The 27821-nt window shown below is 36.3% G+C and overlaps 1 protein-coding gene across 1 annotated transcript; it reads left to right on the top strand.

The window, feature by feature from the left end:
* PLGRKT (plasminogen receptor with a C-terminal lysine) lies at positions 1-24333 on the top strand. The gene is made up of 5 exons (XM_072404223.1): positions 1-167; positions 3188-3268; positions 17790-17920; positions 18539-18648; positions 22973-24333. Exons 2-5 carry the CDS (start codon positions 3188-3190, stop codon positions 23092-23094), a joined length of 444 nt encoding a protein of 147 aa, XP_072260324.1. The 5' UTR covers positions 1-167; the 3' UTR covers positions 23095-24333.
* Positions 24334-27821: the final 3488 nt, after the last annotated feature.

The raw sequence follows: 27821 nt of genomic DNA, 5'->3' as shown, positions 1-27821 counted from the left end.
ACTGAAATGTGGTTTGTACGTAAGGCACAGCATTGTAGGCTCGGGATGGGACAGAAATAGTTAAGAATTGAAATGTCATTGAAAGCCCCGGGTTTGACCTCTCGTTGGTAACGTGTGGTACTTGTAGCAAGCGGTGCAGCAGTGTGTGGCCGCCTCACAGCTGAACGGTAAATGTTTTTCATGTCTACAAGCAGATTTATGTGAGGTGTGCAATGTGCTAATATCAGAGTAGCAGATAGGACAGGGCTTGGTGTGTTAGGTGACAGGTCCTCTTCTGTCCTCTCTGCATGGCTGTTACAAACATTATAGAATAAAGGACATTTTTCCTAATAGTACTAAAATAAAAACTTCTCCCACATTTCTGTGCATATGTATCAAGAGATTTTATTTGTGTCCAGGGATAAATACAGCTGACATTCACCAAAACATTCCTAATTCTTTGCACAGGAGCCACATTTTCACTGGCAATTCACTGACAACAAAGCGCTCTGTGATTGGCTAATAATAATAATTGGCTTCCCTGATACTGAGCCGCCACTGTCACAATCATGGCAGAGATATAGCAGAGCTCTACTAATTGCCGAGGGTGAACTATGTCTCCATATGCACAGCATACAGAAAAGTGGCGGGGTACTGGAGGAGGTCATTTTTACGGTTATATATCCTGTATATATGACTACCTGTACAGTCCTTTAAATAGATGCTTTAAATAAATGAGAAGGAATGAGCAGGAAAGCACATGCAAGCGAGACCCAATGGCTTATTCTAGAGTACAGCGCCATCAGAACATAAACTGTACCTCCAGAAAACACTGAAAATTTGAAAATGTGCTCCGAAATCCATGCTGGAAATCTGAAGGAACCGGAATATTGATGGCCGGATTTTTAAATATCAACGTGTACTATTAGGTTGGTTCAAGTGATCTCTTGTGGCTCCTTGGTTACTTGCGCATTTAACCCTTGAACCCCATTTATTCTCTATGAAGCTGCTGCAGCTAGAAGCTATATGTAACGTCTCCCCCAAACCAGTGGTTCACTGGCATGAAGAAGTGGTGTTGGCTGGGCTGATATCGGATGAGAATCTTGTGTGTATGTATAGTGCTTGTCGCCCATCATCAGAACGACCACCCTGGGGGATCCATGGACGATGTACGACAAACAATCGTAATGCAAGTGAAGGGGAGAGAGTGCAGCGGGTGCAGTGCATTGTTCTCCCCCTCCCCTGTCCATAGAGCAGAACGGTGCTCGTTCATGCATCGTGCAGTTGTTTGTCATTGGAAAGGATCGTGAAAGATCCTTTTCAGCGACAATTATTGCACGTGTGTATTTAAATGGAAGGTACACTGGCTGGACCACACCTACCTTTTAGCTCCTACACGTTGGTGATAAACGTACTCGGGTCGGACAAAGTTAGGATTATTCTTATTGAAAAATACTCACAACCAATGAGTCATTGGCGGCATGGCCCTCCTTGTTTGTGAATATTTTTCAGTTTAATGAGACTAAGCAAGTTGCCAAGAGTCAGTGGCATTGCTTGTGCTGAGCAGTGAACCCAATGTTTCTGTATGGGGGGGAAATGCAGAGCAGATAAAATCTGACAAGAAGTCACTCTTTGACCGGAATGTCCTCTTGCAAGATTTTGCCTGCATTTAGCAGGACTTTATCTGAAAGCATGGGGAAGCCATGCACAGTCATGCATTAAATGGGGGTAAGGAAAGTTTTTTTTTTTTTTCTTAAAACCTACCTATTTTCAGAATTTTTATTTTCAGAATGGTATTTTTTTTTCATTTTTTTCGCAACATTCTTTAACGTAACAACATAAGCAGCTGAGATTTTTACACTAAATGCTGATTAGTGAATGCTTATGGTAAGGAAAGTGCACTACTGAGCACAGCAGATTTTTCAGAGAAATTAAAAATAAATCATTGATGAAATCAGTCATTTGTTATTTACAAATTGGCCAAGGTATCATTTTATTATCATATGAAGAATAGAAAATTGTGATAGAAGAATCTCAGTTCAGTTATTGATCAGGCTAAAGTGATCATCAAATGCACTTCTTCAATGTAAACCTTAAAGTTGACCTATCACCAACATTTTTACTTTACAGTTGACAATCAAAAATTCGACATCCTGTGGATGTGAGGAGCGCCGGATTTCTAAAATTCTGGATTTTTTTTATACTTACCTCCACACACAGGCCAGCCCTTCTCTCGCGGCACTGCGGACATCTGGCACAGTTCCAGACAGGGAGCAGGCAGCAGGGACGTCTCAACGTGTATTTAGTTTTGCACGCAAGACCTAACAGCTGTTTCTGCAGAACAGCGCCATCAAAACATTATTGGCCAAACAGTGTACTGCAGTCCCTGTATTGAAAATGCGATCTGAAATTCATGCCAGAAAACTGAAGGATCCCGATTATTAATGGCCGAATTTTCGATTGTCAACTGTACATAAAAGAGTAGTAGTAGAAAAAAAAGTGAAGCCTTCTCGACTTCTGTCTTTATGACCACAGTGATACAGAATGGGAGCGCAGAGCCTCCTGGGATGCCGATCGGGCATGGCCTGAAGAATATAAGACAATACATTACAACAATAATATTGTTAGGATGTATTTTAAATTGCAAATCAAGTTAATTTAAAGAGGTTTAAACTGTTCACTTAGCAAAGAGAAATATTTACTGTTCACTCTGCAAACAAAAATTAATTTAGCTTTGTGAATGAGGTGAAGCATTGCTGAATTCAGCCATTTAATCACTTGCAAATAAAATTTTTTTTTCTTTGAATGCAATTAGGTATTATTCCCTAAAGTGAATTTTCACTACATTTAAGCAAACAAGTGAAAATTGGGTTATAATTCACTTTGCTTGGTGAACAGCATACATTTAGTAAGCCAATCCTATTTTCTGCAAGCTGTTCGGTGTCTCAGGCACAGAGGTGGATGCTCCTGTGTATAACACACAGGAGCCTCCACCTCTGTGCCTGAGACACTGAACAAAACTTGACTGTAAAGACAACAGCTGGTCTTGCCCGTTCATGCAGACATATTTGCTGGAGCAGAAGTTCATTCATGAAAATTTTTATGATGAACATAACAGCCCAAGGTTTTGATGGTATTTAGGACGAGTTGATGTAGTTACTAAACATTCAAGGTGTAGAATAAGTTTGTCATATTTTTTATTTTATAGATGGGATTCATCTTCTCTAAATCAATGGATCAAAATCTAAAGAAACAACAAGAATTTATGCTGTTGAATGCACAGCTTCAGGTAAAGTCGTATGTGTGTTTAAAACTGTCAATTGTCTTTCTTTTAAAAAAACAGGGAATCACACATTCCCTCAAAAATTCCCTTCTGGGAATCAGTTATAGCCATTGAAACATATTGACCTGGAAGATTCTCAGGAGCGAATGTTTGATTCCGTCTTTATTAAATAGAACCCAATGTGGGTCTTTCTTCCTCGGTGGAAGGCTAAGATCTTTCAGGCCTCTTTGGTTAGGTGCAGATTGATGTCAGCAAATGTGACAATACCATGTATGTTCAATGAACATACTTTGGCATTTCAATAATGTACTTCAAGGACATATCTAAAAGCCAATATGGTACATGAAAGTGTAACAAAGTTTTGTTTTGCACTTTATTTAGGGATATATGTCCATTATATGTCCATTATCTTCCACGCTTCCTATTTCTGAAATTGGGATTACAAACACTGAATTTAATGGGGAATAATTTTAATACTAACACATTAAAAGAAATTGCATACAAATTCTTCTATATAGCCATCTTCTCCTAGGTAGAACAACATATATGTTGCTTTTTCTAGAGAATGAGCTTGAGAAACTCATGAAGAGTAGAGTTTGTGACTTTTTTTTATTTTTTTTATTGCTTACTTTGTAGCATTTTAACTTTCCTTATGCCATTTTTTATTTACTGGCAATGTGCCCTTGCTCTTGCCATGAAATTAAACAATTGCTTGAAGAGGCAATTTTTTTTAGTACTGCCAGGGTTGCCTCTACCTGCTGCCACATATTAGTAATTTCCTTACCAGGGAAGGAGTGAAAGGGAAGGTGTTAGAAGATGGTTATCTTGTCGGTGATCCCATGCTGTGCGCCATCACAGTATCAAACCACGTTTTTTCTGTCCAGGGATGTCACTTGCAGCAGCAAAGAGAACTAAGAAATAGATGTACTTTATTGGCATCCCTTGCACACACTCAGGGCTGTGCACAGCTGAAGAGGATTTTAGAGGCAGATTAGCTCTTGATCTATTCTGCGCTGTCACTGGCTGCTGGGACTTTATAGCCTTTCTGCACATAGTCCCCAGTACCTGTTGTAGCGTTAAGATAGGCTGACTTGCTGCTGGATTGTAAATTCAAAAGATTTACTGTTGCTGGCCATTGCCGGTTTCTGACCCTGTGATCGGCGCTGTCTGCACTAACCTTTTGCCTGTGACCCCCGACTCTGATTTTGTCTTGCCCTCGTATTCCTCTTCTGGTGGACGGATTACCTGTGAATGACCTGGCTTTGTATTCTAGACTCGTCTCTGTTGTGTTGGAATCTTGGTACTGCATCTATGGGCTCCTAGTCCTCTGTCAGTTCTTTTCCAGACACCATCCCTTGCGCACAGAAGTCCCGGGGGGCAATCATGTGCTGGGAAATGCAATCAGTCTCCCGAGGCTGAGTGGGGACTCGCTATAGGTGAAAAGTGCGACGTTAGATTGGGGGACTGGCATCTGGCAAGTACTGGTGCTAGACCAGGGTCTTACAGATAGCTATAGAGTGTTACTTGGGTGAAAACTTTGAGATTGCTGGGGCTGCTGACATCACATCCAAGATGGAATCACCCAGAGCTTTTGGATATCTACACAGGAGAGATTTTTACAGGTAAATAATAGAAGTAAAATGTTACATTCATATATAAACCTATTGGAAGAGAACTGCTAAAATAAATGGCCTAGTTACAGAATCTCTTTTAGTTTTAGATTAGATGCTGTTCAAAAAAAAAACAGTAACATATACATGTAAAGATGTTTTTATTTCCTTTGCTTTTGGGTAAGCTGCTTGATTGAAAGTAGGTCTTAAGCTTGGACTAGAGAATTAGTTGTTGTGACAGGGTTCAACATTTAGTAGTGACATTTATTGCTGCAGCTAGACATACAACCAACATAGAGTACATGAGTGTATTTTATTGTGGCTGTAGCTATCTGGAAGACTCACTGCAGTCGGACACCGTCTGGCATTTGGATTTGTTGAGCTGTATTTGTTTTAACGAGACAACATTGAATTACTGTATCCTTAAGTATAGTAAATGGTATGCTTTATATTATCGGCTGTAAGATAATCCATTGCTAATATATGTTTACCTAAACGGCATATGTATTTCTATAAATATTAATAATTGAGGTTCTCTTAAGTTTAAAAATAGGAAAATTACTATATTTATCTTGTTTTGCAACTTTTCTCATTAGAAGTTTTGTTTTTTTGTGAAATTCATTAGGTAAAGGAAATGCAATTTTACTTATGACTCTTCATAGGGCAATTTTCTCCTTCCTCCACATACAGATTGTCATTTGTAGAATGTGCCCAGTGAATAATCTCTTCAAAATGCCTCCCTATCATCACTAATCGATTTCAGGAGCATGGCTGCTCCATCCAGCTGTTCATTAAGTTGGCTCTTCTGGCAACTAATGAGCTTGCCCTGCTTCTACCTACTAATTGATCTTTGCCTTTACGCAATCAATAGATTGTGTGTTTGCCATAAACTAGCAAGGTTTTTTCCTGAAATGTCAGACTGTATCAGTATCATTTAAGCAGAAATACCAAAAGAGATAAAAGAAGGGTCAAAAGTTCTGTTTTCAGGTGTTCAAAATGAAGGTATTTTTCAAATTAACAAGTCATTACCCAATTTGTTTTGCCTGTATGAGCTTTAGATGTGTAGCATAAAAATATGGCTTATAATAGGCCCTAAGAGAAACACGAACACTCGTGGACTGGCTAAACAATAGTGCTAAAAGTCATTGAACACACACACAAACCCACATATATCTGTTTTACTTTTAGCTGAGAATGGAAAGGTCACATGTTGATGTAAGAGTGACGAACAGAGGAGAGCCTGAAACCAGAGGTGACATTCTTCAGTTATTAGTGCTGGAAAGCTTAGTCTGCACAGGAAACTCAGCAAGTTTGTAGGTTCCCATAAATAGGAGAATTGTTCACTTTTTTGTGTCAACTTTCTGTGAAGCATAAAATAATTGCTTGTACTTGTGTGTCACAGAGATCGTTATCTAGGTCCTGCTAATTTGATCGAGTTTGGCAGTAATTGTCCACATTTTGTCTTCATTATCCCTGAACCACAGATGTCCATCCTACGTAGTCACTCATAATAGCCATCATTAGAGAGATAAGTGAGTTGAAATACAGACAACCTAAAAAGTAAATAAAAAGCTCTGTGTCAAAGAAGTTCTTCTAGTAACTGTCCTAGTGGAATGTTATAATAATAAAGAAAAGAAAACCAAATGCAGGCTCTGGAACACCAAGCACTTTAGGTATACTGATCCTAATTTCATTACATTATATTTGATATGTAGCTCTGCTTCTATCTGTGGGGGGATGTGGATGGGAGCCACCGTCTTTTCTAGGACAGTAAGTGTCTGCGCATTGCAGTGTTGTGACACTAAAATAGGCCTAAGCTAGTGGTATAGCTCCTGGTTCGCTGCAAAATTTGCCATATTCTATCCAAAATGAAACCTTTGTTTCCACCGTTATAACTCTAACTTGCTCCTATACAGGATTCAGGCATATTCAATTGTTCACGGGGGCACATGCAGAAATCTTTTATGCTGCAGTTCGGGCACTGTAAACCTATCAGCCTGTTTATAGAGCATTTCACTGATAAGCTTCACAGACAATTCATGCTGAAGAAATTTGATATTTTGAAAGTCTGTACTGACATAATAAAACTAAATATGTAACGGTCGATTTTTATGTTGCATTTTTGTTTCAGTTTCTTGACTTTTAGCATCAGAAAAATGTAATAACTTAAAAGAGGTTTTCTGTAAAGAGCATTTTGCTTCCAACTTTTAGGTGTTTATTACTATGCAAAGGTGAAATTTAATTGTGTTATAATTAGTAGTAAAAATCGAAATAATATGGTACAGTCTATAAACACAAACTTGCTGACCTTCTAGAAAAAGCCCAGGAGATTGTGACCAAACAACAGAATGCTAAAGCTAGTAGGCAGAAGGGATATTTTTTGATTGTTATATTAAATAATTACTAGTTTTATTAGTGAGACCAATACATTGAGTAACTATTGATTTCTTTTGAATGTTTGAACCGCTCTGTGAACTTTTTTCCGCCCTGGTTGTAATTACAAAATTACTAACGCATGTTGTTAATAAGTGATGGTAGTGGGTAGCCTGGAAAAGAGAGCACAGAAAACATTTATTGTGATATGTTTAAAAAATGCTTGTGTTGGGGGTCAGAAAACTTTTATATTTCATACCACTGTCCAGTATGTGTTATATAGGCAGTGTGAAGCTTTAGCTAAGCAAAATTGCAATATATATATATATATATATATATATATATATATACACACACATTTTTCAGCTAATTAAGATTTTTTTCCCCACTGTGTTTCGAAGATGGACTCGGCTAACGAATGCATTAGTACAGTGGTTTCCAAACTTTTGGGGCTGGCGGACCACTAAATGCACGGACTCCAGACGTGGTCTCGGCACACTAGTACGTGGAGACGTGGTCTCGGCACACTAGAGCCGCGGCACCCTAGTACCCCACTAGGACCCTTGTAGTAGTGGATGCGCAATAACAAACTGCAGTAGCGTTGACCTGAATTTTTACTTTGTTTGGGCTAACGAGCGCAATTTAGGAACAAATTATCATCGTTAGCTGAGGTATCACTGTATATGGGACAGAGGCAATAAAAAAAATTATCCAAGTGGGACTTATATGGATCCAATGGTAATCCAAAATACCATTCTAATAACCATACTGTTGCAGTAAAAAGCAAGATTGAGGTATTTTGTTTGACCAGGTATGTACTTTTTTATTCTTTTTTTTTATTTATTCAATCTGTATACAGGTATTCCTTGTGTTACGTCTTACCTGTTTACGGACTGCCCGTACATACGATCGGTTTCTTGGATGAGTACACTGTACAAAACTGTACAGTGTACATCAACACAGCATCTCCTCCTCTGTCTTTTGGCCCCCCTGTCTTCCTCCTCCGTGTTCCTCTCATTCCCCGGTCTGCAGTCTGTCAGTGAGCTTGTCACTGACAGGCGCTGCACGCTGGCAGTGCTGCAGACCGGGGCTATCCTATGGTCCTTGCTCAATGACCGGGTCTTAGGAATGGAAACTGGTAAGGAAAGCAAGGAGTATCTGTACATAGTTTTTCCAGAGGTCTATTAGCAGCACTGCGAAGCTACCAGCTCTTACTGCAAGCTTGTTTTTACATGGAGCCATCATCATGCTGAGAGAGCATTACAGAGCTGCCGTACAGATTACTATTTGCTGCCCACAGAGAGAGAGCCCTTGTGTACGAAAATTTAGGTTTACTGTATAATTCTTAGTTCACATTAATAGTTCAAATTATTAAAACTTTAAAAATGGGTAACTGTGGAACAAATGGTTCAGTTTTTGTCCTTTTTCTCACATGGCAGGAGGCAGCAGAATTGATGCACGTTTTTCTATATACTAAGGCTACATCTCCAGCCATCTCTATAGACTTGAATTGCAACTGCTTTTCACCACTATAAAAGTGTTTTAGGCATTTTCAAACTTAAAAAAAAGCCACTTAAAAATGCATGAAAAGGCCTAGCAGTTACCTCCTGTTACCACTCCCCGGCCTGGCGGTTGCTGGCACATTAGGATGGGTCACATTAAAAGGGCACTGAAGTTTGAACAAAGTATAGGGGGTGGAATACAGCAGCCACAATATTGGGATTTACTAAATAATTATGGCACAAGAAACTGCGATATTGTTGCATTGTGCTCCACCTAATTTTTGATCACCCGGCTTAAAAACAAATTTCTGGGGAGAACACTGCAGCTTACTTCCCAGTATTCATACTATGTGCACTTGAACTGTCTACCATTGGAAATCTAGGAATTTTAAAGGGAACTGCTTAAACTATTACCTAAACAGCCTTTACATGCCGGGACGACTTGTAGTTTGACATTATTAGGAGAGCAGAGAAGCTGTGCTGAGTAACAGACAAGGCTGGTTACCTCTGACTAATTTATTAACACTATCACTTTCAGAGCCATTGACCTTTTCACCTTCTACCTTATCTGTCACTTTACATTAATTTAGCATACATTCATTCTGATATGCTGCTGTTTTCAAAAATCTTTCCATTCAATACAGCACTTTTATATCGGTCTTTAACAAGTTTTTTTGGGGGGGCTAGTTTTATGTTGTTTGTTTAGGCATGGCTTTCACTGATGACTCATGGCAGCACTATAAACATGACACAAGACACAAGAATTCTCCTGTTTGTTACTAAAGTTGTTATTTTCTGTGTGCGTAATGTATTTATTATCCACATTAAGCATTAATGTTAGCAATACATTTCTAAATAATGTTTTGCATGAGCAGGCATACATTTTTCAGTTAGCTCTTGAATCTGTAAAATACATCCTTTCAGTAATATAATATCCAAGTTATCCAAACTTTAACTCAATTTTTTTGTCCAGACAGATCTGTAAAGTTTGTTTTTATTGCTCTCCTTGCTCTCCCTCCTCCAGTAACAGTGACACCTTTCACATATAAGGCAGATCTTAGCATAGACGAAGATACAATAAGTTAGTGGTGTGTTATCGTTCTTTTTTAGGCCCTAAAGTTATTTAATGCTATCAGTATTTTTATACAGTAAAATTCTGCAAATTTCCTATAACTTACTGTCCTAAAGACAAGTATCAATAATGTTCTAAGGGGAAATCGCCCCTGTAGGAATTTAAATAGCATTCGGTTTCACTACTCTTTTATTCCACACTTTGGAATAAAAAACTTATTTAGTTAAGCTGGCCTTAAAAAAAACTTAAAAAACATTAAAATTATTGATTATTATTTGTCTAATGTGGAATCAGAAATAGCTAATATTTGGCATTAGCAATGTTATTCTTCACAAGTTTACAATTACATGCAATTACCCCTGATTTAACCACACATTTGGTTGGGTTGTTTGAAGACATTTATCAAGTGGCAAGTGGAATTTGTATGAGCTAAAACTGGAGACATTAGAAAGACAAACAACAAAGATCAATGAAATCTCTATGGAGAGAATTAAAAAATTAAAGGAGACAATAATGAGCTAGTGAGTTATCAGAACACAGATAAAATTTGTAGAGATAGGTGAAAGTTGGAGAAGAGTCAATTTATGGAGATATGCAAATAATAAAGTATAATGAGCAGCACTAATTCAGGTGTTACTACATCAATAACACTGCAGGTAACTCTTGCAACAGTTGATGCCAAAGTGCGTGTATCTACAATCAGAAAATGTGTCAACGTTAATCACATGTGAGGTGTGCCAGGAAAAAAAAGCCCAAAAAGAAAATTAGACTGAGACTACAGTTGGCTATTTAACATAGAGGCAAGATTAGGACCTCTGGAACAGTGGTCCATGGGCTGATAAATCAAGGACAAAAAGGTCAGTTGCTTGGTTACAATAACAGTAAGAATGTTTGGTGCAAACTGAAGACGGCAGATCAAGAGAAGAACCTCATACCAACTGTGAAGCATAGTGTTGGAGATGCATGGGCAGCTTGCAGTCATTGAATTGACCAGGAATCCTGGATCTTATCAAAATGTGCTTGATGAGAATGTAAGGCTAGCTGTTTGAAAGGAAAAGATGAACTGAAAATGAGCCTTTCAACTTAGTAATAATCTAGGATAACATTTTAAATGGAAGAGTGGTAAAAGTTTCACTGAAGTGATGTCAGAGAGTGGTGGGTAGTTATTTTGGATTCCTTCAAGAAGTCATCGCTCCTAAATACCTATACCAGCTTTTGAAGTCAGTGATGTCTCCACAGCACATAATTTCATTTATTATGACTATTAAATAGTCAGAAAGGCAAATTGTCCTTGTGTTTTATAAAGTATGTCATCATTATCTGTAAAAAAAAAAAGTTTTAATGTATACTTATTCATATATGTTGAAAATGCAACAAATTCTGTTAGGTATACCTAATTTTTTTCTTTACTGTGCATTTCACACTGTAATTTTTAACATTCTGACAAAATGAATCAGTTTTAAATGACTTGTAATCTTTATGTTTTTTATTAATATTGAATCATTGCCATACCATATACTGAAGGTGAAAAATAAAAGCAGGTCCAATGAGTATTCAGACAGGTGAAAAGGATAACTATTCAAAAGCATGTTTGCAGTCTCAGCAGCTGATACCCTGAAACGTATTTAATGATGTTTAGTAAACTTTCTTTAAAGAACATTTTTCACTAAATTGTACCTGTGCAATTGTGCTAATGAAATAAATTTTGTTTAGCACACAATTGGATAGTTACTCCAACGGCAGAGAACAGAAAAAAACTTTGTACATAGGTCATATTGGTTATACTGCATAGAATTAAAATGAAGGAAAAATTAAAACAACAAATATTTTTACGGATTTTTTTCATTATTCCTAAATGGCAAAAAAATAGAGTTGCCTTTTTTGAATAGGGTGTACTTGACCATCCCACTCGTCATTCTTCCTTTTTTTCCCATTCTTACGACATTGGTATTAGTACTATTCCCCAGAGCAAGATTACCAGCATTTTATTAATGGCCATGAAGCTGATATAGATTTATTTTACTAAAAAGGTTCATTGTGAAGAATTTGTTTTTGACAGGAAATGGATAAATATGACAAATATATAGTAAATTGCATCAAATTCTCCATTTGCCTTTAGCACTGTGCTTTGTGTTCTACGTAACCTCACTTTCATTAAGACAAAACATATGGGGAAAAAAACTACAAAGCAAGGAATGTGAAGTAATGATGAGAATGAGTTCCTATTAGAGGAAACATGAAACATTTGCTTCCTGACAGTATTGATTAGGGCACAGAGAGGTCCAGCGTGTTTGTCTTTTGACAGGTAGGATGACCTGCTGCATTTCAATGCAGCCCTCACACATTTGTATCATTTATACAGATGCACAAAATTCAACCTCAAATTAGGTCCTCTGAGGTAAGATTTCCGAGCATTAGTTGCTGCCATACTTCATTATGACGCCACTGTGTGATGTCGTCAGTCTGGATGGATCAATTAGTGCAGGTTGCGTGTCTTATTCTTCTTAATTGGTAAAAGGTCTTGACAAACTTTCTGCTTGTGTTTACCAAGGACTTTCTGCTTGTGTTTACCAAGGAGTCTGTACATGTAAGTGTTATTACAGTGAATCTTGAAATTCACTGTAATAACACTTTGGTTAATTAAAAACAACACAAAAATATCATATGCATAAATGTTCTACTATTGATACAAAGCTTAAAAAAACCTGTGTGGCTACATTTTGGCAAAAATAATATGGTTGGAATCCAGCAAAACATTTATATTGTGTATCTGTATATTTGGATCTTTTCTTTTGACTAAACCACCTCTCTAGCCAAAAAGTTTTAGCTACCTTTGAATTAAGTAAAGGCGAGAATCGTAAACTACTATGTAAATTTGTATTTGTACTTTTTATCCCCAAGACCCTAGGTCAAATAAGGCAAATATGTGTAATTGTGGCAGGAACAATAAAAGCACCACAAAGATTGTAACTCTTCCTCACTCTAAAAATAACATGTTTTTTATGGCTGGTTATAGAGCCAATCTCTGTCCTCCATATAACATTGTCTCTTCTTACCTTAAACAAAGTTGTCTAAAGTTAGGAGTATAGAAAGGTTTACAAATAAACTCTAAAGCTTCCACAAGCTAACCTGTGTTTCAGTAAAAACATCCCTATGTTAGGTAGTCAGCTTAATATGCTGGAAAATAGACATCATAAAAAAAAAATACTTTAAGACCTCCATTGTTAAAGAAGGAAAACAATGCATTGTCTATAATCCCTGTCATTCCATTCTGCCACTGATACTGGGAACTAATAAATTACATGCAGATGGGGTCCCGTATAGTATATATTTTGTATGTATTTATTTCAACCCAGTGCATTAGAGTAAGACCAATGTTCCTATAACATGCCCTTGGTTCTTCTGCTATTATATATGCTATTGTTTTCCATACAATGGTCTGCAAAAAATTGCTTTTGGATTTAGAGGGAAGCCATGATGGCCAGTGAGTGCAAGCTTATAGATAACCATCAAACATCTTTTTCTTTTATAAACATAAAACATACTAAAAGTATTCTACCTAGCTGTTAAATGTGCTAATATATTGCACAATGTGTTGTTTTTGCAGTGTAATCTTTATTTTATGGTCCAGAACATATGCTAGTACACATATTTATTGGCACATTATTTTCTTTAACAGAAATATATGTTCATATTGTGCTATAATTACACAATTTATCTTTTCCAAGACCACACATTTAAATGTTTAACTCCTACACAAAGGTGTCAAATAAAAATGATTGAGCAGGTTTGGAGATTTGACTTATTAGGTGTGTACTGCTCCACCTGCTCCCTGCAGAAATAGAAGAAAATCTATGTTTCATCTCTGCACTATTAATAATAACCAAAGCATAATGAAGATTGTATGTTTATTTTTTATGTATATTAGTTAACAGCTCCTTTGTGAATATTGCACTGGATCAGAAAAATCGTTAAAGGATGATATTGATATAATGATTTTATGATGCTTTAAACATCATGACTCAGTCCTGTTATATCTCATCTATTTAGTAAAATGAATTCAATGTTCATTTACTATGAAATTACAACTTAAGGCGTCTGTATTATATTCTAAACAAGTACCAAATAAAGTCTTTATTACACTAGTCCAGGACTAGTGTGTGTGGTCAGGTGCTGATTGTCAAGCTACAGGCTTGAGAAGCAGCAATGACAATGATAAAATCCATGTTACCTGCAACAATTTTTTCCATCCTATTACAATGCAAGCAAGCACAATCTTCAGAAGAGTGTATTCCGAAACAGTACAGCATTGTTTCCACACCATGTTAGGTAGGGAGTTGTATTTTGTTGACGTCATTGGCAAGCCTAACAAGTATTTGTGGAACTTTGTAGGGAGACTGAAACTTGCAGCTAAAGCACATTTTAGGAGGCCATAGTTCTGTTTTAACTACTATAGGTAACCTAATGTATCTTGATAGTGTAAACAAAGCATTGTAGGACCAAGACAAAACTATGTTGTAATGCCTGCAAAAAAAAATCCTCTTCAACATTTGAATATATTTTGGGGGCTTTGTAATTGTTAATTCTTTGAGCAGTAAAATTCTTCGAAGAAATCACTCTCTCTACTTCTGCAACTGCCAAAAAACTCTGAAGTTACCTAGGCTTTAAGAATGGAATTCCATCTTTTTAAATTGGATAACAGAAGTTTAATCCCTCAACATTCTTGTGCCAATCACAAGTTTACAACTTTGAAAGAAAGTTGTAAAGAGTTGTTGCACAAAATACAATTAACTGTTACAGTAGTAATTCTGTTTACATTAGTCATTGTGACTGTCAAAGGGACTCTAGATGCACTTATCAGATCTCCCATGGACCATTGAATATCATAATTTTTTTGTATTTTTCAAAATCACTTTAATAAACCTGTTGTTGATAGCCACAGTTGGACTATATAGAGTACTCCCTGAAGGGACATTAAAACCCCTACTGCTACCTTTCATTTTGTAAGTGCATTTTATAAATGTTTTGGGAGTAATACATATTTTGATTTCTTTTGTAGTTTATTTTTTGAGTAGCTTGTACACACCACTCTACAGGTAATAGATGCAGTGTTTTGTTGAACTATTATTTTAGATCAATTAAGAAGAATCATTTTATAGTAGTATGGTTGACATATTAGGAACAGTTGCATAATTAGTTCATTTCTATTAAGGGAATAATTTAGTAAACTGATTTATTGTTAGTCTTATTCCTATTCCAGCAAATATCAAGCCAAGATGGATCAATAAATGAAAAGAAAAACATAAATTAACAATAAAACAAAAAACAAAAAAAAAATAGGCTACTGTAGCTTACCTTGTTTTAGATGCATGCAATTCTTTAGACCCTCTACCCCACTATCACTCTAGGAAGAAGCTACAACTACAATAAATATGAACAGTTTGCTTTGTTTTTTCTCCTTTGCTTAGCCGCATTTGCTTTCCTTGCACGTCACAGTCCTAAATTAGGAAAAAATGCTCCTGCAATGCAAAGAAAATATTTGCATTGTTTTTCTGCAATTGTCAGTCAAATATAATCAAGAACTGTAAAATATACAGTTATATATGATAAAATAATCCTACAACCTTAAACTAACAAAATCAATTATGTAACAATTTCAAGAGAATATATGTCAGGGTTCTTTAGAAGAGGTGATATAAGCAGTAATGTAATTATCTGGGTGGCTTGACCAGGTGGCTTGAACATTTCATAATATAAAATTATTATTTTGTTTTCATAGTTATACATCTAAAAAGAAGCTAATGTAATATTATAGAAAACAAATGCCACCTCTTAACCTTGCCAGATAATTTACCAATAGTATAAAAAGAAGAAAAAGATCCAAATCTGTGCAGTGGTTGTACACCAATTTCTTTACTAAATAATGAGCCACAAATAATAAAATTATTGACAAATACATTAAAATAATGAGCTCCCGAAATATAAGAAATCCTGGTCAAGTTTCAAGTTTAATTGAACAGTAAAAATCACATTACCAAAATAGACAAGTGTTTTCCTTTAAGTAGTTTTATTTGACATACTGTGTATGTCAAGAAAAAAACAAAACATAAAACTGTTTTAAAGCATTATAATTTTACCTATAATTTTTAGTTGTGCAGATAGAGCCTAACAGTATCTATTAGCCCTTTTGATTCATTCGATTCCAGTTCTTTCAATCTTGGAAACTCAGGATCTGGTGTTTCCACAGCTATGTACAAAACCTTACAGTGCCCCTCAATTTGCCTTGATGTGCCTGCAGCACATGGATAAGCTAAAAGATCTAGTGATAAAATCACTGGGTCTAAAATAGGATCATAATGAAACTAGTTTACTTTAGGGAAATCCTGAATTTCATTCTTGGGTTGCCTCCAATAAATTTCTTCATACCTATCTAAAGTAGCCTAACCTTAGTTGACAGTCCACAGATGCTCTCAAAAAAACTCTGAATTTCCTGACGTGTGTGCTACTATTTTCCTTTGTTTTCAGATACAGCTACATATACGTGTTATCTTTAATCATACATCTCTAATTTGGGATTATTTGGTTCTCAGGTAGAATTTAACAGTTTTTGCATATTTTTCACAGTGTTTGTAGGTGTTAAACTTGTTCAAATTGTTCCTCTCAGTATGAAGAACCAAAAACACACATAGAAAAAACCCATCAAATCTAAGCAGAAACTTTAAAGTGTATGCACTTATGTACATTTTAAAACTGAACTTCAGCAATACAAAGCAACTACTCTTGCAGTGCAGCTACCTTTGTCTTACATGAGTTTAAATGTTTTGATTTTGGTCTAGTGGGAAATCTAGTGGGGTCCTGCATTGTAGGCAACAACATCAGTGTCTGTGCAACTGCAGCACAAAGAGCCTTAAAGGGGAGGCTGCGTAAGATTGGTTGCACAGACAAGAATCCAACAGAAACAAGAAAATAGGAAAACAAAAAACAAGCATTTTAGGGATGAAATAAAAATTAAAGGTGCACCCTGGTCTGTGGTTCCTGTAATGTAAAAAGCATTTTTATGACCACCTATCATCAGATACACATACCATATGTACCAGCACTTAAATACATGTTGTGACATGTTCACTTTAAGGACATGTAGTAGCCTAAAAAGAAAGCCACAGGGACACTTATTCCTAATGAAGCCTGTTCCAAAAATGTTTCTAAGGGACTTACAAGAAGATTAGGACATTTTGGACATAGAACCTAACAATTTAGGCCTAAAAAATAAAATATTAATAAAAAACTACCTTTGTGGTTTGGAACAGTCCAGGTGCAAGGATTGTTTTTTTTCCTGATGTCAGGCTTTAATGTTTCATGCTTAATGTATGCATAGTTTTGAGCAGTAGATACCCTGCCCAAGCTCTGGGCTTGTTCCTTTTAGTTTAAAATTTGTATGTTAACACTATTATGGAATGGAAATCTCCTGGAGCCTTAGATAGCATGAAAAACCTGGCAGGGGCTCTCAATGTTCCCTACTCTTAGAACCTCATCTTGATATCATTGTCTAATTTATGTTTAATTTTGTCCCAGTGACCCTGGTGAGGAGAAATCACTCTGAATGTGAAAATGAATGCAATAAAAATGTGGCAGAGATTCTAAACCATCAAAAAAACTTAAGAAGCAGTTAACCTAGGCATTCTCAGCAAGATTAATATCTATGGCTATCCAACATATTGCCCACATTTATATAACTCCAATTCACCTGAAACTCAATAACATTAATATGTCTACATTTAGCTATTGATGTGAACACCAGTTGGACACCTTTGTAACCTTTTATTATGTGTATACATAAAATTCTCAGCTGACTGGAGAACAGTGTGTGCACTGATGGATGAGCAAATTTAACAAATAGTGTTGCAGACGCAGGAAAATTGCATTTTGTTTCTTATAACTAAGTTTGTCATTTATTATTTTTTCATATGCAGTTGGAGAGACAGATCCTGATGCAGAATCAGATGCGGGAAAAGCAGATGGCCATGCAGATTGCCTGGAGTCGGGAGTTTCTTAAATATTATGGAACTTTTTTCAGTTTGGCAGTAGTTGGACTTACAGCAGGGTTTGTACAATTTGACAGACATAAAACATCAGTGTTAGTGACACCAAACTACACAGCCAAATTCTTTTAGAGCTTTTAAAACAATGGATGAAGGATTATAAGGATAATCCAGTATCAGTACTATCAGAATCAGTTATGATTGGGTTTAAGCAAGGATTGTAATGACCAATCTGAGTACTGAGAATTGTGCAAGCTTACTTATGAATTGTTTATAATTGGCCCCAATTAAACTTTGTTTTAAGCCTTCAGCACACCACAAATATAAGATGTAAATAGTCAGTATAATTGTAGCATTGTTAGTGTTATGTTGTTTGGATAACAGCCTCAAGTGTTTTAAAGGATTTAGCTTTGTACAACGCTCCAAATGATGAATATGTTTGGAGTGCACCCTGTTTTTCCTAATATGTTATGATATTATCTTATTATATGTGCCTGAACAGACAAAATAACTTGTGTGTGTGTGTATATATGTGTGTATATATATATATATATATATATATATATATATATATATATATATATATGTGTTTGTGTACATATATTAAAAAATGAATGCTATGATAATTAGCTTGTAACTCATATTCTAAAATTAATAATGTGATTTTTGTTCACGTGCAGGGCCATCAAAAGAAAGAAACCAGCTTTAGTTATTCCTATTGTACCATTAGGATTTGTATGTGCATACCAATATGATATGGGCTACGGAACCTTAATTCGTAGGATGAAAGGTATCATTTCATTTTATTTATTGTACCCTACGCATTTGTCAACTCCTGGGATGAATAAACCATCCTCATTTTAAGGATTAGCAGTTTTAATTATTTTTTTTTTTTTTGTGGTAAATTATTTATATATGTAAACACATAAATAAATGTAGTTTGATCTTCTATATACCATTTTTAATGATCGCAAAAAACAGCCAAAACTGCAATAGTTGGAAACATAGCATAAACATAGATATGAGCACCATTGTCATTGCTTACAATGGCTCAGCCCCTTGCATGGTTGGCTTGATGACAGCTATAGTAAAGTTGAATCAGAATTCAAACTGCTATCATTTTGATTTTTGATCTGGTCAGCCAGCACCAGTGGCATTTTTGCACCTGTCATAGTCCAGCTCTTGGATTGGCTGCATATTGACACAAAGCATTATGTTCCAGTGCTAAGGGCCTTTTTTTTTTTTTTAAACTGACCTGAGCATAAACGGAGATTGGATTTTGACCATAATTTTCATGTCAAAAATAATGGTTTATACTTTAGTATATTGAAAATAATTATTTAGCACGCTAGAACCCACTTAGCTTAGGTTAAAGTGGAACTAAAGTTAACAAGAAATTGCAAACAGGCAGGTTCTTTATTGCAGATGGGACAGTCAATGTCTCTTCTGCAATAAAATAAACGTAACTTCCTGTTCGCATACTAAGCACAAGGAACAATTTACTTAGGGCATTTTTAGCATTTTTGCACACTCTACTAGGGATATGGTGTTTAGACTGAAAATATTAAGGGACATGCTGAACATTTTCAGCATAACAGTGGAGGTTATGCCAGGGACATTGTGCCAGGAAAGTACTGAGCATATAGAAATCTTTGCTAGACACATGAGTTCTAGAGGTTTATTGCTATGGACATTCTAAGCATTTGGTTCACTCCTCCAATGCATGCTGGGGACATTTCAACATTTTGACAAAGACATGCTTGACAATATTGGACACTATAGCTATATGCTTGCCTTAAGGGAAAATATTGAGAAAACATGGGCTTCCAGCAGGAATTATCTATGTACATTGAACATTCTGTCATACTACCTGGTAATGTTTTTTGACATATTCAAGCATCCGTACAATGTGGCCAGTGATGTCTTCCTTGATATGACATAGAAATGTGTGCTGAACATACTGTCTTCTGATATTCTATAAAACTATCATATTTGGACAGAGGACATTTTTTTTTAATACTGTGATTGCTGTATTTCAGTTTATTGATGCACAAGTATATTTTCTACCGTTTTGAATTATGTACATCAATTCTGAAATAAAGTCCAAAACTTTCCATGGTCTCACACTACTCAAGTTTGCCATGGACAAGTCACTTATTGCTGAAATCTTTGATTAAATATGACATCTGAAAGTGTACAAAAGTTAATTTAAATGGAAACTTGAACACGTGTGCAGTCCCCACTAATCATAAAAAAAAGTTTTTCTTGACAGGATTTTTTTTTCTCCACTCCAAAAAAGACCCAGTAGTCATTATATTTTGTTTAAATCATAGAGCAATATGACATAGTGACATAATAACTCCCAGTCAATTTATTTGGAAAGTCCTCAAACAGAGGGAAGAGATATGAAAGCTGTAGGAGGTAAATCTGTGGACAGTGAAAGGGGAGATCTCTTCTCCTCCGTTACTACCTCTGTTGCTAGAAAGTTGCTTCTTCTTTGTCACTGGACCTAATTTATTAAAGCTCTCCAAGGCTGGAGAGCATACACTTCTTCAGTGAAGCTGAGTGATCCAGCAAACCTGGAATGGACTTGCAAATGGCAGGCAAATGTTTTGAATTCTGACCAGATCCCTTTCCAGGTTTGCTGGATCACCCAGCTTCACTGACAAAAGTGTATCCTCTCCAGCCTTGGGGAGCTTTAATAAATCAGGCCCAGTGTCCCCACAGATTTACTTTCTTCCAGGGAGGCTGTACAAAGGGAGGTAAACTTGTGTTCCCCTGTTTTTTTAAAAAAAAAAAACAGTGTTTTTATACACACACATGTAGGATACACATGGGTTCAGGATGGACTATCAATAATTTGCAGGTTGTACATTTTGAGCCCTACTGGAAAATTTATGAATTGGTGGAGTAACACCTAAATCTTATTAACAATCAACTAATTTCCTACTGGCTCAAGTCATAAAGAGCTTAGCCGTAGGTAGGATAGGGCAGGGCAAACAGGAAATGACTATTTATTGTCTAAAATGACTATTACAAATTAGGAAAATGGATATACTGCCAAATTATAAGTTACTTTCATCAAAGCTAAAATTATCCATGCTAAAACATTATTGAAAGCTGCCAGTATATACAACACCACACATGTTGCTGAGACTAGATGACAAAAAGAATGCAAAGCAAATAGCTGAAACAGGAGGGCCAGGGACAGTGCTGAGCAGAAGGCTTGATGATACTTGTAGTCCATCACACAGAAAATCAACTGGGTTTAGGATACCTACTGCAGCTTCTAAGGTTTCCTGTGTAGAGGCTGAAATGTGCAGAGAAATGGGACTATTTGATTTCATGATAGGAGTAAAAAATGATAGATGAAAGGCAGCTTTAACTGTTTGCCATGTGGTATTGTAGTAAGTATATTTGGAGAACAGGTTTCTCTAATAACCAGTAATAAACCATGTTACATCTAAGTTGTCTGTTCAACATGTACATCACTGATATTAAAATTGATGCAATGGAAACTGTGATGCATATTACATTATGACTGTTAAAGTTTAAAAAGGGGATCATTTTTGACTATTGTAAAAAATCAGCATACATTGTTACTTGAAACACTGTATAAGACAGCTGTCAATGACATAACTAATCTTTGTAAAAGGATTATCTTAAAGGGCCTTTGATTATATTTTAGGGAAGTAATATATACTTTTTACTTAATTACAGTTTCAGAATACACAGTAATTTTATTGTGATCTTTACTTGGAATTGCTTTCACAGTAAAAATAAGATATATAATGTACATTTATAGCAAAAAACAATTTTGTATTGTAATCTATAGCCAACTTTGGTTTTCTGCAACAGGAGTTTCTCAGTGCTAAGAACAGAGTGGCATAAAACAAAGTTGTCTGGATGACATAAAAGAAAACTACATTCTAAATTCAGTTTTAGCCTTTCCTGCAGTCTGAACAGAATTGAATTATCAACCCTGATCTTAGGCGATGACATGACAGTATCAATGGAACCCTTATAATTTATTACTAAGCTTCCTTTTCTGCTCTGATAGGAAAAGAAAACAAGTCATGATGGTAATCTTTAAGTTGTATGTGTGTGGGTGCTCAACAACCTTGTTGCAATTCTGACTGTAATAACAAACTAAAACTGTTGATTCTGATTCCTTAAAATGGTTATTGTTGATCTATTCACTTTAGGGTGAAAGGAAAGGCATGTTTTGTAGTAAAACGTAGTGTTAATGGTCAACCATAAACAGAAAAATATACCCAAGAGAACAATGGACAGGGAAACATCTGCCATTTATTATTGGGCCCTCTTTCTGATTATTTGTGTAACTTGTAACTAATGGACAGAAATAGAGCATTTTTCGGTGAACACCATTCAGTGTTCACCTAGGAAGCCTTATAAACAGCGTGATGCTTAGGCTACATACACGCGTGGAATTGTTCTCGTCCGAAAATCATCTCAGGACTGATATCAGACGAGAATCTGCCGCGTGTACAGCGTTCGAAGTCTATGGATCTGTCCTGGAAGATCTGCGGACAATGAACAATCTTAATGCAAGTTAAGGGAAGAAAGCCCAGCGGGCTGCCGCCCTGTGGTTCTCCCCTCTTCTTAGAGCAGAATGCTGCTATATGTACAACACTCGTTCATGCATCGTTCAGTCTTTTGTCGTTCAAAAGGATCTTTCAGGTGTGTACGCAGTCTTACATAAGCATTTGGTCATTTAGAGCTTTCCTAAATAGCCCAATGCTTTTCAGGGCATACTAATGGGCAGCTTATGCATCTCCCCCACCACAAGACCAATACAGTGATTTTAATGAAGACTTTCTTTCCCAGTAAGAACTATGTCTATATCTGCAGAACAAAAATAACATAAGTATTTGTAATAGAGTTTACAAATCTGCGTGTATGCGAAATATATAAAATTAACCTGGGGGTGATTGCTTGTTTTTTATCAGTAAGACTGGAGGTTCACTTTTGGCATTCATTTTGTAATGCCCTTATGATTTTACCAAAACTCTCAAACTAGTGTAGCTTTATATTATTTGTGTTGTTGTATACTTTTTTTTTTACAAATATTCATTTGTTCTTTTTCATTCTAGATGGTGCTGAACAGATAATTGAAAATGAAAGTAATTTGCTTGAGTTGCCACAAGGAATGCCAACCTTTGAGTTGATCGAAAAAGCTAGAAAAGCCCAAAGAAAATTTTTTATAGATAAGTAGAATGAACATAAATCCATCCAAGAAAAAATAAAACCAGATCTTCTTCCTGCCAATTGTTTACACAAAGCTTGGGTAATGATTGTATGTTGTTCTGTAATGTTGTAAGTAACAGACATGCTGGATAAAATACAATACAAGCAAACCACAAGAACAACTTGAATTTTAGATATAATGTCAGGGGTAATTCTTTACTACAATTTATATAATACTATTATTTAAATATAATATTCAAAAAAATTATTAAACCAAGAATGTTTTCTTTAGTAACTTTTCTTTTATCATGTCTTGGGTTTTCATTATTGGCATATATGTCTTTAATTGTGTAGACCAACTTAACGTGGACCCTAGAGCTATTTCAAGTCATTTTAATTGCGTTACTGTGTATGCACTCCCTGTAAACATTTGTTGTGAACAAGGAGGTAGAAAAGTCAGATTAACTTTCATATCTCAAGCAGAGGTGGCTGCTTCTGGGTATACCTATCTGGGTAGTTTCTCTAATTCACAGCAAGGGTATTTGGGGTCTTGTGATATAGCAATACATCTTGGAGCTTGTATTGCTAAATGTTTGTACAAAAGGCTATTGCAAATCCCAGGTAAGCTATATCTAAGGGGGCTCAATTGCAATCATAATAGTTATTTTAACATTTACTGTATATTTACAGCACATGTAAAACCACTTGTGCCTGAATGTTTTATTTGCAGTTAATAGTAATAACTGGATTGTATAGAATTCCTATAATATAGCCACCAGTGTTCCCCCCTGCCCTTTTTAGCAGGGCGCACCACCCAGCACTTTTCAGTAACCACCCGGCTGTATTTTGGGTGGTTAATGATGAGTTGGGTGACAATACTGGGGGGCTGCCACCCGCTTACAATTTCTTCCCACCCGGCCCAAAAAAAAAATTCTGGGTTGAGCACTGGCCTTATAATGCATATGTAGTGTTGCACTATTTTGAGGTTTTTAGTTATGGGATATGTTTGTTTTATGAAATAAAAATTAGTTTAATTTAGGTACAATACTGTGGTATGACTATTTGAATTCCAGTGGTAACTGTAGTAAAGAAATTCAATTTTGTTCATGAGAATTGTAAACATATTCCTATTTTCTTATATGAATTGAAACCTAATTATTTGAACTAATAGAACATTTTATCATATAAAGGGAATTACAATCATTATAAAAAAGTAATGCTTAGGTTTTTTTTCAAAATAAACTATGGATTATGTATTCACAGTAAATATGTTTCTTTAATAAATTTTTTTAATGTTATTTAAATCATGTTTATGCAGTAAGCCACACAAGTTTAGGATCTACCCAAGGTCCCAAATCATAACACAAAATGTTCATAAAGAAAAGTTTAATATGGCCATTTATAGGCAAACACTAGCTTTCCCTTATCTACCATGTGCAGCTGGTGGTCCTCAATCTCTGGTTTGTTGTCAGTGCATTTTCCTTAGTTTCTAAACCATGTCTTGTATATTAAAAATAAAAACTCAACAAAACTCAACAATACCGCATATGTCAACGCGTGCCAAGCTGAAATACTGCACGGTGTGAGCTGCATTTATGAACGTTTTGTTAATTTTGCCAGCCTGTCTTAATCTTGGCTTCTTAGACCGGACTCACACAGGTTGAAAAAAAAGTATAATGCTTTTGGAAATTGGACATCTATCAAGCTACCTAACCACCATCAGGGGCTGGCCTCACTGGGCCTAAAACAGTATTATTTTGTTTTCAATATCATTTCATATATTGTCATTGTTACACTTATTCTACCACTTTAGTTATCCTGCTATGTGTGAAGGGGGAGGGGGGGGGGGTTCCTTGTTCTGTGATTTTGCAGATATTTTTATACTTTGCTGTAAACAGATTACCTTTGTATTTTTTTTTTTATCCAGCTATACCCAATCTGAACAACCCTAATCTCTGTCTACTGTTTACATTTCCTTTAGTGCCCAGTTTATTTTTTGTTTAAAATCCTCTGGTAGAAGATTTTGTGTTTTGTTTTGATTATTCTAATTAGGCAAGCCCAAGGATCTTAAAATGGCAGCATCTAATATATATAAAGGGGTATATATAATGGGGAAATAAGTATTGAACACATCAATGTTTTTCTCAGTAACTAGATTTCTAATGGGGCTATTGACATGAAATTTACATCAGATGTTGGTAACAACCCAAGTAATCCACACATACAAAGAAAGACAACAAATGATAAATCCATAAATTATGTGTAAAAAAGTGGAATGGTACAGAGAATAACTATTGAACACCCAAAGAAAAGGAGGTGCTAATAGGCATTGAAAGCCAGGAAAACCTGCTGAAACCTGTCACTATTTAGAAAGCAATCCTGCCCCCTATCAGTGCAAATTAATATCAGCTTGTTTAATACCAATGGATGGCCTATAAAAAGGTTTCTCATTACCATACTATCACACAAGAACCATCTCATGTATGGTAAAAGCAAATAGCTCTCTCAAAACCTTCACAACCTTATTGTAACAAAACATACTAATAACATTGGTTGCAGATGAATTTCTAAGCTTCTGAATGTTCCATTGAGCACCATTGGGGCCATAATCCGAAGGTGGAAAGAACATCATTTCACCACAAACTGGCCAAGACTAGGTGCTCTCCGCAAAATTTCTGGCAGAGGAGTCCAAAGAACCAAGCATCACCTGCAGAGAGCTTCAGTAACAAAATAAGTAATGCACTAAACCGACATGGGCTCTTTGCACGTTCACCACGCAAGACTTCACTGCTGAAGAAAAAGCATGTCGTAGCTCATTTTACGTTTGCTGAGCATCATTTAGACAAGCCAGTGAAATACTGGGAGAATATAGTCTAGTCAGCTGAGACCAAAATTGAACTCTGGATGTCAGATTTTCTCTGTTTTTTTGTGTTCTTTCGGTGCCAACAAAAGAAATAAACATTTGTATTTGCAACAATTTTCTTAGAGAAGTGGTGAATTTTCTGATATAAATGATGCAAGTGTGCCATGATTGTGTGTATGTGTGTGTAAAAAAAAAAAAAAAAAAAAAATATATATATATATATATATAATATATATATATATATATATATATACAGTTGACATTCAAAAATCTGTCAACCTCGGGATCTGAGGTGCGCCGGATTTTAGAAAATCACGGATTTTTTTTTTATACTTACCTCCACACACAGGTCAGCCTTCCTCTCGCAGCACTGCGGACATCTGGCACAGTTCCAGGGAGCAGGCAGCAGGGACGTCTTAACGTGGATTTAGTTTAGCAAGCAAGTGTTTCTGCAGAACAGCGCCAAAACATTAGTGGCCAACCACAGTACTGTAGTCCCTCAGTCACTGTATTGAATATGCTATCTGAAATTCATGCCAGGAAACTGAAGTAAACAGATTCACAATGGCTGGATTTTCGAATGTCAACTGTATATATATTTATTTGCATATACTTCTATCTAATTTTTTTATAAACATGCATCTTTACAGAATCAGTACAGTTTAATAGGCCATTTCACATTTGCTAATACTCCCTTCTCTTAGATTGTATACTCTCTCAAGCATCTCAAGAGATCTCCTCCTGTGTCATTGTTTGTGTCTGTCTTTTTATTTGTAACCCCAATTTAATGTGCAGTGCTGCATATTATGTTGGTGCTATATACCGTATTTTTCGCCGTATAAGACGCACTTTTTCTTCCCAAAAACTGGGGGAAAAGTGGGTGCGTCTTATACGGTGAATACAGTTTTAAAAAATAATTAAAAGAACATACCGGTACTCACCCGATACCGCGATCCGGTGCGCTTCTCCTCTTCTCTCTTCTCCTCCTGGCTGCAGCGCGTGTCTCCTCCTTCCTGCAGAGCCGAGCGAGGAGAAGCCTGCACACGTGCCCCCGCAATCCCGGAAGCAAGCTGATCCCTGCCCTAACGGAGTTCCCCTGGCGGAGAGAAACGCACGGTAACTGTAAGTGGGAAGGGGATAAATTGGCACAGAGTGATCAGCAGGGGCTAAATTGGCACAGAGTGATCAGCAGGGGCTAAATTGGCACAGAGTGATCAGCAGGGGCTAAATTGGCACAGAGTAATCAGCAGGGGATAAATTGGCACAGGGTGATCAGAAGGGGATAAATTGGCACAGGGTGATCAGAAGGGGATAAATTGGCACAGGGTGATCAGAAGGGGATAAATTGGCACAGGGTGATCAGAAGGGGATGAATTGGCACAGGGTGATCAGAAGGGGATAAATTGGCACAGGGTGATCAGAAGGGGATAAATTGGCACAGAGTGATCAGAAGGGGATGAATTGGCACAGGGTGATCAGAAGAGGATGAAAAATATGGTACATACACTTTATTAATAATAAATAACAAGAAAAACATTACATGCAACTGTTGAACATTGTTAAATCGAGCAAACTTCTCTACCACCAAGATATATAGATATTATCGTAATACCCTACGTGCTACTGTCTGCAAACGCCTTGTATCAAGCTAGATCAACTAATCAGAATTAGGGTATATGAAAGAAATCAAATGGAAACCACACGAATGCATGCAAAAGTAACTACCTCTGTACAGGGAAATTCCTATAGTAAATCCAATGATTTCAGAGTACTCAGTGTTTCTAACTATGTTGGAAGGTTTACATTAGATCAACTAATTGTTATCCAGCCAATTCTTTTATCAGAAAAAGAGACCATGTTTTGAAAAACTGATGGGTATTAGAGTCTCTATT

Source organism: Pyxicephalus adspersus, chromosome 3 (genome assembly GCF_032062135.1).
Source record: "Pyxicephalus adspersus chromosome 3, UCB_Pads_2.0, whole genome shotgun sequence".
Classification (NCBI taxonomy): Eukaryota; Metazoa; Chordata; class Amphibia; order Anura; family Pyxicephalidae; genus Pyxicephalus; species Pyxicephalus adspersus.
The sequence above is the reverse complement of the archived record's forward strand: the minus strand, read 5'-3'. Positions and strand labels throughout refer to the sequence as shown.